General features: G+C 37.3%; 2 protein-coding genes across 2 annotated transcripts; both read right to left on the reverse strand.

Annotated features, from left to right (window-relative positions):
* Nucleotides 1-620: 620 nt before the first annotated feature.
* Nucleotides 621-3,821, reverse strand: LOC131144150 (probable polygalacturonase At1g80170). The gene is made up of 9 exons (XM_058092584.1): nt 3,542-3,821; nt 3,103-3,231; nt 2,814-2,984; nt 2,689-2,709; nt 2,375-2,582; nt 1,956-2,037; nt 1,702-1,810; nt 1,344-1,460; nt 621-1,164 (listed from the first exon to the last, which is right to left on the reverse strand). The coding sequence occupies exons 1-9, from the start codon at nt 3,779-3,781 to the stop codon at nt 850-852; spliced, it is 1,392 nt and encodes a 463-aa protein (XP_057948567.1). The 5' UTR covers nt 3,782-3,821; the 3' UTR covers nt 621-849.
* Nucleotides 3,822-4,137: 316 nt separating this feature from the next.
* LOC131144151 (putative pentatricopeptide repeat-containing protein At3g05240) lies at nt 4,138-6,481 on the reverse strand. Its single transcript, XM_058092586.1, has one exon. The coding sequence runs from the start codon at nt 6,417-6,419 to the stop codon at nt 4,395-4,397; it is 2,025 nt and encodes a 674-aa protein (XP_057948569.1). The 5' UTR covers nt 6,420-6,481; the 3' UTR covers nt 4,138-4,394.
* Between the last annotated feature and the right edge of the window lie 5,459 nt (nt 6,482-11,940).

The following is an 11,940-nucleotide window of genomic DNA, read 5'->3' on the forward strand; positions in this document are numbered from 1 at the left end:
AAAGGGCAGCCTGGTGCACAAAGCTCCCGTGCATGCGGGGTCCGAGGAAAAGGCGGACAAAGGTGGGTTTATAATATGCATCCTTACCTTACATTTTTGCAAGAGACTGTTTTCACGTCTTGAACTTGTGACCTTTAGGTCGCATGGCAACAAGTTTACCGTTGCGCCTAGGCACCCCTTCTTCTAGGTACAAATTACTAATTAAAAATCAAACCACCAAGAAACCCTCCTTAAATTGCATCTATATAAGCCGCCTTAGGAGCACTGGCTATCATTCCTATGTTCCCAATTCCTTTTGTGCCCCAATATTAAACAACCGAATCCTCATTAGCAGCATTCAAATTCCCACCTCTCATTTGGGGTTGGTGTGGTGAAAACCATAAGGTTCAATGTCTGATTCCAAACAATGCCATTTTTTCCTTAGGGATTAGCAAAGTTACCATACATCATGAGCATAACCTGAACCGAGGTAGTAAAAACATTTTTGACATTACCCCAACTTTCTGAGGATATTGTCCTAGATTGTGCAATATGGCATAAAATGATTCATATATCTGACCTCATCTAATGGAACTTAAGGCTTCATTGTTATTTTTTTTTATCATATAGTAGGAGCAAGATGTAAAATAAAATAATAATCAATCTCAATGATTTTTTTTTATATCTGTTACAAGTACATTATTCTCTCTCAGTCTGAATCAATACAGTAGCTTCTATTTAATAACTAAATAACATTTGTAATTATCTTTAAAAGTTGATTCAGCACCCCAAACCTCTTTATATAAACCTCTACGAGTTCGATCTAAGTATATATCTCGTTTAGTATATTAGCTGCCTATATGTTCCAAGTCAGAGTTCATCAGAGTGGCCTGGGTCCTCCATGCCAGCTTTGGCAAGCTCAACATGTTCTGTCTCTTTCGTGCAGAAGTCCTTGCCAGCAGAAGCCAGACAGTCGGCTGAAGGCTTCACAACTCCAAGTCCAATGCCTGTGGCAGAGTGGCAGTAAGTCTCCACACTGCCATTTTGATTCTCTAAGCTGATGTTGCTCAGCACTATTTTAGTGCAGGGAACTGTGTCACTGCAGTCAAATTTCATTGCCTTCGTGCTCTTTGTTGTCCCACTAATGTTCCGGTACATGACTTGGCTAATTTGCACTGCTGCTGTCTGAAAAATCATGAAGAAAAAAAGGGTACATTTTTGCTTCAGGGGTACAGAAAGGATGACTAAGTGTTCTTTGTCATTTGTTTTTTTGGGTTCAAGTTGGAAACTTGTGAATGTTGATGCTGTCACAATATATATCAGACTTGACAGAAGAGTGTGAGAGTAAAGGGGGGAGATCATACCTGGTTCTTGCAAGAAGTTGGGGAATCACAGTAGAATTGGTCAATTATGATGGGGTTCGCAACGTCCTCCATCACCACATTGTCATAACGTACTGCATTAACATGACCAGATCCTCCCTATAACATAAAACCAGGAAGCAGGCATTCTCCATCATTTCCAGGGAAACAAATTTGCTCGGTGTTCAGAATGGCAATTTTTTAAATTTGAGAATCAGAAACCTTATTTATTTTTTCACTTTTGTTTTCTCCAACAATGGTTCAGTTGTTACAATCATCATACTTACGAAAAAAGCAAGGCCTTCAATTTATCTTAATGTTTTTAACTGTTAAAGACTGTCATCTAGAGTATGAGGATTACCTGCCAAGTCTTGATCCTGAGGCCATTGGTAGTTCCCCTAAGGACTGCAGTATCCACGACCACTTTTGTTACTATGCCTACGGAGTTGTCTTTCCCAAGGCTTCCTATGCTGAAATAGCAGAATATGCACTTAATAAGGGGGGGGAGTAGAAAAAGTGTACAAGTGGGATAGTTATCAGATTGTGAATTAGCACAGAGCCATGCCAACTGCTAAATTAGGGTACAAAGGAATGTAGTTCTTAATCAGACACCACCTTATTCCATGTCCTGGTCCACAGTTGACATTCTTTATCCTGATATTTGAACAACCATCGACAATCGAGATGCAGTCATCCCCTGGAAAACTCACGTGAAGATTCAGGTATCAGCATACTTGCTTAGGACTTGGAAGGTCATATCAATTTCGATTAAAGTAGAAGCACATCTAATTTATTGTTACTTTATAATGCATCAGTAAATGTATGCAACTAATTGCACAAATGACTTTTTCCTTTGTGGACATTTTTGAACTTTCCAAAATTTTTGCATTGTTATGTTCCTGTAAGGAGAATTTTGTGTAGTATACACACAACTGGTGAGAAACAAAATTGGAACTTAGACATGGAAATAGTTCACTTGCTATACTTGTGTGAAGGAAATAATTAAGAGAATAACAAGGAGAGGAATTGATAACCTGTTCCAATTTTGGTGTCTTCGACAACAATGTTCGTTGACTGTGTGAGATGGATTCCATCAGTGTTGGGACTGTCTCCTGGAGCTGAAACTAGCATTTTGGATATACGCACTACATTACAATGTGAGATGACAAAATGCATCTGTTGGCTGTTCCGGATGGTAAGGCCCTTCATCCTCACATTTGAGCTAGAAGATATGGTTAATGCCTGCAGTTAACTATTTATGATCAATTTTCACTAAATATTCATTAGCAAGTCCTACTCAGCATAGTTTGCATGACCCGTTTAATGAAGGTAAAAAAGAGATCCTTACCGTTGGTGCTCCTACGCAAGGCTGTAAAGACACAGAAAAAAGGGAGCAACCATTAACCTTTGTGCATCTAATTCAAGTAAACGAGGACTGGAATGACAATAAAATATCTAATTTAGATGACTTACATTTGATTTGTTCTTTTTGCAAGACGCTGCCCACCACAGGGCACCTGAGCCTTCAATATGTCCACTCCCTTGGAAGGTAACCCCCGTCAGATTAGAAAAAGAAAGCCAGAGTCTCTGGTTTTTCGGGTCCCAATTCTTGGGATCATTTGGCGCTATTATTGTCCCATCGATCTGTTCTCGAGTGCACCAAGTGTTAGGTGGTGGTGGTGATAATAAGACACTTTCATAGCTGTTCTGTATGGAATAAAGCTATAAGCCATTCTAGTTACAATTATTATACTGCCTTTACCTGGACGACTAAGTTGTCAGCGCAAGGCCCATAAAACCGTGTTGCATTGACTAGATAACTGCGGCCTGGGGGAACCAAGAGAACTGATTTTTGGGTAGAGCATGCTTGCTTCCATGCCTTTTGAAAGGCCTGAGAACAATTACAGCACACAGAAAGCTTACATGACTATAAAAGTGATTCTGAGTATATGAAAATTTTACAAAAGGTTTCACGTTGTCTTGACTGGACACCAAATATTTAAGCCTCAGGCCTAATTTTTCATCAATCAACTGATTTGATGATTGATTTGGGTACAATCTGATCGGGCAACTGTGTTGCCTAGCCCAAAAAGAAAAATTCATCCAGGGCTTACTTGTATTATGATGTAAAATAAGAAAAATATTAAATTAATGTGTCTCTTGAGAAACAACCATTTAAGAACACGTTGCAAGATATTCACCTGCGTATCATCAGAAACTCCATTTCCAGCTGCACCAAAGGAATCCACATTCACAAGAACCTTGCCAACCTCTTCGCTTGTCCATGATGGAGCATCGAAAAGATCTACGTCCTCTCCTTCTTCTACGTGCAGGTTCTCGAGCTCTCCGAGTGTGGCAAGGTTGTCAACTAGATAGCTTTCCACCCTTGCATTGGCCATCATCAGCAGACCAAGAAACACTACCAAGACAAATTTATCCATGTCTTTGATGGTTCTGGTGATTTTGCAAGATAGCTTGATTTGTGTAAATCAAGTGCTGACATTGGGTTTAAATTTATATGGGCAGATTAATATTGAAAGTGGAGAGCTTTGTGGGGATGCATGGCTTGGCTTGAAAGTACATGAAGGTTTTACATTTTTCACATGTCCACACTTCGAAGGGAAATTTTTTGGAGTCCTTCGCTTTACTCTACAACCAGTGCACTAATACTAGCCAGTTGAAAGTGCTTCATAGATCCTATGTTATGCTTGTGCTTCACTTCTCTCTCTCTCTCTCTCTCATACAGACATAGGCTTAACCCCCTCCCCCCACAAAAAAAAAATACGGATACAGAATATTGGATAAAACAAACTCTCAAAGCTATTTTTTTCTAGAAGCAATCTCAATCAAATTATTCAAATATATGTACAATAACAATTTGCCGTCCATGTACAGTATATAATATAACAAAAATTAATGAAAACCAAGGTCAATTAGTTGGTACAACCAAAGAGGAAAAGGAGGTACGGATTTTATGTGGTTGGTAGAAAGCACACCCTAAGGCTGAAGACAATAGGAAGGACAATCATTTTCTATAGCACAAGGTGCAAAATGTTAGCTGCAACTGTTACTCTCAATTAAACTGCGACCAATTTCCCTTCTCACCTTCATTGCCATTGCAATCTCTCTTACTTGCAATGAAGTTCCGAAGTCCCCAATTTCAGAATAGAAGATTGAAGCTTGCAAGTAAGCAGCAGGATCCAGTGGCTCAAGCTCCATCAAGATCTTCGCCGCTCTCCTTCCCACTGTTTCATTCCTGTGGACTCTACAACTTCGGAGCAATGAACTCCACATCACGCAATCATTCCTCGATGGTGCTTGTTGCAGCAGCTCTTCAGCTTCATCCAACAAGCCAGCACGACCTAGCAGATCTACCATGCATGAATAATGCTGCCTTCTTGGGTAAATTCCATGAAGATATCTCATTGAGTGGAATACCATTCTTCCTTCATCAATCAGCCCCGAGTGGCTGCACCCTGTTAATGCACACAAGAATGTAACTTCATCAGGTTTCAAGCCCTTTTGGATCATAGTTTTAAGCATTTCAAGGCCTTCTCTCCCCATTCCATTCCATGCATATCCATTCATGATTGAAGTGAAACAGATTGCATTTTGTGACGGGAGTTCATCGAAAACCCGGCGAGAAAGACCAACGTGACCAGATTTTGAGTATGCATCGATTAAAGAACATGAAACCACAATATCAGATTCAAAACCTGATTTTATTGCACAACAGTGCAGCAATCTGCAGCTGCCTAAATTTGCTGGAGCCGATACTGATAATGATTTAAGTGTCATCAACAAACTGACCTCATCAAACCCAATTCCTTCATCAACCATCAAACCAAACATCTCAACCACGTCTTCAATTATACCACAGTGAAACAAAGACGTCATCAGTGAATTGCAACACTCCAGAGTTCTCCGAGGAGCACCCTCAAATATAGATACGGAACTCTCCATCTCACGGCACTTCCCGTACATATTGATTAAAGCAGATTGAACAAGGACGCTTCCTTCATCGAAACCCAATTTTGTAACATAACAGTGAATCTGTTTCCCAAAAAGAAGATTCTCAGTCCTGCTTGACAAATTCAAGAACCCCAAGAATGAACACACCGATGGCTTTTTATCCCACAACTGCATTCTTTCAAAGACCAGGACAGCATGAGGCAAAAGACCATTCTCAGCATAAACAGAAACAATTGAATTCCAGGAAATTACATCTGCGGTCGGAATAGCTTCAAATGAAATCCTGGTCTCATTCAAGCACCCACAAGCAGAGTAAAAATCCACCAAGGCATTTTTAACGAATAAATTCAATTCTATCCATCCCATCTTAATCACATGGCAATGCAGTTGTTTCCCTTCATCTAGGAGCCTCCCGTTACGACACCCACGAATCAAATAACAAAAGCTAAGCCCATTTGGCTGCACATCATCTAGTTCCATCTCAGTATACAATCCCAGTAAGCCATCTGACCAACCCAGTTCACAAAACCCCCGTAAAACTAAATTCCATATCACTAAATTACGACAAGGCAAGTCATCAAACAGGTTCACAGCCACATCATGAAGTCCCATTTTCATGTAAAGATCCACAAGAGGACTCGCAACAAACAAATTTAAGTTGAACCCAAGGACAATTATCCTGCCGTGAACTTGAATTCCTTCTTGGCAAAACCCTGAGCCACTGCAAATACTCAAAACAGTAGAAAAAGTTGACGAACTCTCTCTAATTCCTTCACAAACCATTTCATTGTAGAAATACAAAGCCCTTCTCGAATGCCCACAACGAGCGTGACCAGATATTATCAAATTCCAAGTAACAACATCCCGAGCAGGCATTTCATCAAACACGCCAAGGGCGGAAAGCAGGGCCCCAGATTTTATCAACCCATCAATTGTTCGATTACAGGAATAAATATTTTTTATTTGGGGATTGGTAAGTTCACTGTATGATTCCATAGGTGCAGATAATAGTGATGAACTCATGGATGTAAAGATTGATATGCTTCTTTGGGTTAAGGTCCTTAAGGAGAATTGTTTTTTCCTCAGCATTGATTGGTATCTGCACATGAAATTTGCAGAACCCTGTTCTTTGCAATTGAGCTTTCTGTTAGTGGCAAAACAATTATTTTCTATTTTGTGATTTCAATGTCTTTAAGCTTTCCCACTGTTCAAGTATGTCAGGTCTTTCATGGCTCGTCTGGATTGGGCCACATGACTTTTGGACCTTCGGGTGACTATTCGTCCCAAAATTTTAAGATGTACCAAGACACAACAATCCCCATTTGGGAACCAGGAAAAAAACATATCAAAAATTCATATTTTTATATTTGATTGAAAGAAAATAAAAAACATATTAAATATATGATTTTTTTAATTTTACAAATAGACAATATTTAATTTGTCTTAATTTTTAATTATATTAAAATAAAAGTTTATTTTTAATAGTAATTAATAGAGAATGAATATAAAAACAAAAATGAGCTTTAGAGTTAAGACATATCAAGTCTTTTCTTATTATCTCTTTCAAAATGTGGCTTTCATAAAGTTTTACATTAATTGGAAGTTAAAATTTCACTTCATCTTATTAACTTTAGACATCATTAAAAATTTCAACTTAGATTAAATTTCAATTATGTCAGCTTAGTTGGTAAATCATATCAGATTCATTTTAAACCTTAAAAAACACTTCCAAGTTTTCAAACACACTGTTAATATGTCTTTCAAAGTTAATTTAATGTTGTTTTCAAGAACTTTGAAGTACAAGTTGTGACGACCTGCTTAATTTCTACATTTTTTGTTCTATAAAAGCCAAAATCGCAAAACTCAGCAAATCATAATCCACCTGAACCCGTGGGTACCAGGGATACATCAAAACATATAACGGAAACCTAAGCAGCAGAAAACATACAATCATACACATCTCATTATATCATACATCGCAATATCAGAGTTACTGCAATCACTGTATTTATATACACATAGTACACAACCCAAAAGATATCTTAGGGTCATCCCACAAAATACATTTGACCTTATCAAAACACTTACACTTCTGGAATGGCAGATCAACAGTACTAGATCAGCAGTGCTTTACCCGCTCTCCTATCAGGGGCTCTTGAAAAGTTTATGAATTTCAGGGTGAGACACCTCTCAGTAAAGGAAATAAACTAACACTAATGTGTGGTAACATGAATATTTTCGTGTTCTATATAAAATCATACATAAACATATTAGTATAACTGTCTGTATCATATCTGGGAAACATATATTTTCAAATCATTGCAGAACATACATGATTTTCATAAATATAATTCATCTCGTATAATATAATATAAAAACAATCTTGGTAGGTTAGTTAGCTGTTGTCATGTATTACCCCCACATGATTGGGTTGTTGAATGCGAGACTGACAATGGTTGACCGACCATTGTCAAGTCAAAAGTACAGTTTGTAAGTCCGATGGGTCTGCCAGACCTGGTTTGTAAACTAGGGGCGATCACACACTTCTTAAAAACCACATCGACCATCCAATCTCACACCACTCCGTACAACAACGTTAACACAAATATCATGATCATGATGACCATGGACACATAGCAGCGATACCGTGCAAGTGCTAGCCTAGACCAAGCCAACCAGGTTCTAATATCATATAACATATACTAAAACTGTGATACATGGATATTTCATGTCATTAAATTATCAAATCAATCATATCATTTTGCATATATACGTATATCATAAAAATCATCGACCCGTACGCCGACAAATCATATCCGTAGCTCAGCCCGTACGCTGACAAATTATATCCATAGTTCGGCTCTTACGCCGGTAAATTATATACATAGCACGACCCGTACGCCGACAAAATATATTCATAACTCAGCCCGTACGCTGACAAATCATACACATAGCTCAGCCTGTACGCCGGCAAATATATCAAAATATCGGTCTGTACGCCGGTTTTCCTTTATAAAAATCCGTATCATTAACACATTCCCAAAAAATAGTTTTTCATTGTAATTCCTACTCATGCCACATGAAATAGGTTTTTCATATATCTGACATACCATCATTTTTAGCAGTATTTCCCAAATGTAAATCATATAAAAATACATTTATTTCCTTGAAATCAAATGCAATAATATTATACACACTTTTCATAAAATACTAGTTTAGTTTATCCCCTTACCTGAGTCCTGAAAAGCTCCTAAAACAAACACCCGCAGGGTTCCCTGTTCAACACCCTAAAAACAACATTCCCCAGAACTAAAGTTCAGTATTTCTGCACATACTACACTTTCTACAACTATCAAATAGTCAAATATTGAGTAGAAAGTCTTACTTTAGATTTGGAATGGTTTCCAACTCAGCCCCACTGACGATCCGCCCCGGTAAACTTGGGGAGAACTTCGCCAAGAGCGTCGTGGTGGCTTTAGGTCGTCACAGGTAGTGTATGCATTGAGGATCTGGAGGCACTATCTGTACAGTGAAAGGTGCGAGATTTTTACCAATCATAAAAGTCTTAAGTACTTTTTCACCCAGAAGGAACTGAACATGAGACAGAGAAGATGGTTGGAGTTGATAAAGGACTACGTGTGACGCCCCGAACCCGCCAAGTGGGACCCAAGTGCCACGTGTTCCAATCACCTGTGTCTGATATCATAATTAACATGCACGCAGCGGAACATAAATAAATAACCTGAAATAAATAGCAGAGTTCTATATAACAACCCAAAAACGAACACTACAACATTCAGATATCTATATCCACAACCAGTATTTAAAACATAACTCAGTACAAATATATATCTGTATATATATCAGTATCTCACAATACCCCAAAAAGAAACTACCAAATACAATCCCAGCCAAGGCCTTCAAACCTGGTCTCTAGAAGAACCTGAAAAATTGTTAATCCACTAGGGTGAGACACTTCTCAGTAAGGGTGGAATAAATTGTAACAATGTGTGACAACTGAGTTTTAATATTTATATTTCAAAATAAACTATTTTTCATATAACATCAACAACAACTGAGAAAATGTACCATTAATAACATCACTGACTTCTAATATCATACACACATCTAATATGCATAAGTACATAATTTTTATGCAGGCGAAAGTCCCCAAGGATAAGGAAGATTACCCGCCCATACAAGTAACTTCCCTCTGCTCTGGTACTAAAAACTACCTACCAAAGCACTCACCTTACTCAGTAAGCCCTCAGGTGAAGTATTACCTCGCCGTCACACACATCTTTATTATTTTAAAGGCAAAGGTTTCCGAGAATCGGGATGTCTACCCGCCCATACAAGTAACATCCCTTTACATTGATACCAAGAAACTACCTAATAGAGCATTCGCCTTTCTCAGCAAGCCCTCGGTGGTATGTTTACCTCGCCGCATGCACACACATGCATTCATAATATGTTATACCATTATTTTTATGCTATAATTAAATTCACATGCGCACAACACATCCACACAAGAATCATGCATCTCATACTTCATCTTCTAATGACCTCAGTAGAACAAGTTACTCGTCCTGCCAATGTCCTACCCCATATAAATGACAATATGACGAACTCCTCGACCTGCCAACGTCATATCATGATCTATAACTAGGCAATATAACAACCTCCTCATGCCAACGTTATATTGAGATGCATACGAATAACCACACCAATTAATTCACACAGACGTATCAATGTATTTCCACACAGGAATCCAACAGATCAAATCATTTCCCACACAGTATCCCAACAGATCAATACATTTCCACACAGGAGTCAAACATAACAATTTATTCATCATGTCATAATCATTCCAAACATTCCCACATGCAAATCCAAATACCACAGTAATTCATATTCAATTTATTAGGAAAAATTACTCCCATGTCACACGAATTTAATATCATACGCAATTATCTCAAATATACATCTCCAACAAAATCATCATTTTTCAGTATTCAAGTTGTTCTAAAAAAATCATATAAATAAATAATAAATTTTATATACTCCTAAATAATCAGTTCACCTTAATAAAACACTGATATAATTTTATTCTCCCTTACTTGATTCCCTGAATCACGCCTGCAGGGCTCCCAAAATTATACCCGCAGCGCTCACCCGAACCCTGATTCAATCAAATCAACCCCAATAAAATATTATTTTAACCTTTCCTAATTTACAATAATTAAATACCAATTTATTTCTAAATAACTCATTTATCCTAATTTTGGGGCTATTCCTACAACAATCCCACGAGACATCTGCTCCACTAGACTTATAAAGAATCATCCATAGATTCTCGTGATGGTGTCTGATCATTAATTTGGCTTAAGATTTAAGAAAAATTGAGACAAAAATGAGAATTTGGGTTACCCCAGAAGATATGCCCACGTTACTCCTACGACAAATCCATTTTAGTAGATATGTCGGTAGTGGAGAATGGAATTTGATGGTATTTTCGGATTTTCAATTGGGCGAGAATCCGCGGTGAAATCGTAGAGAGAAGAGGAGTGGAGAACAGGAGTTAAGAGAATTTTTCTTTTTTTCTTTTTTTCTCTTTCTGTCTGCGCGTGAGGCTCTCCCATTTTTTTTGCCTTTCCACTTCCTGTTTTCTATAGGAAACTTAATACCAAAGTTTCTTTTTCCCTTTTTTTTTTTTTTTTTCTTTCCTTTATCCATACTTTTCTTTTATATATACTTATATATACTTATAAATACTTACTTATATATACTTATATATATATACTTACATATATACTTTTATATATATATATATATATATATATATATCCAAAATCCTCAAATTTCTTAATTTAATTAATTTTCTTAATAATAATTAATTTATAAAAATAATAAATTTTTTAATTATTATTATTTTTAATTATTTTAATTATTATTATTTTTTGGGTCGTTACACTACGACTGTATCATTAGTTACCACTCAAGAAAAGCTAATGTGGTAGCTGATGCTCTGAGTCAGAAGTCAGTGGATGTGTCAATCTCAGCAGTGGGTGTTCAACATCAGATCACTATGGACTTGGAAAGATTGGACGTGGAGTTAGTAGAAGAAAATCATCAAACCTGCATTACTAGCTTGGTTGTGCAACCGACCTTACGAGAAAGGATCAGGACAGCTCAGACGAAAGATACAGAGTTGGTAGAGGTTGTAGAGGGAGTACATAATGGGTTAAATCTGGATTTTAACATCTCAAATAATGGGTGTTAAGATTCCATACTAGGATCTGCGTACCGAATGACTCCGATATTAAGCGGGTCATTCTAGAGGAGGCACATCGTTCACTCTACACAGTACATTCAGGGGGTACGAAAACTTGCTCACACAGAATGGACATCGACAAGTATTTTTTTTGTTTTTTCATTTTCCGAGTTTGTTATTGTACGCATGGCAAAGAAACAAGCTATTATAATGTATTTACATATGTTGCTATTTTTTGTTGTAAACTTTTTGTTTTTTGTAAAAATTTAAAACCAAAATTGTGTAGTATTTAATTATGAGGAATTTGTTCTCACAACACTTTAATATAAAGAATTAACTTCATATGATTTTTTT

Source organism: Malania oleifera, chromosome 12 (assembly GCF_029873635.1).
Source record: "Malania oleifera isolate guangnan ecotype guangnan chromosome 12, ASM2987363v1, whole genome shotgun sequence".
NCBI classification, from domain to species: domain Eukaryota; kingdom Viridiplantae; phylum Streptophyta; class Magnoliopsida; order Santalales; family Ximeniaceae; genus Malania; species Malania oleifera.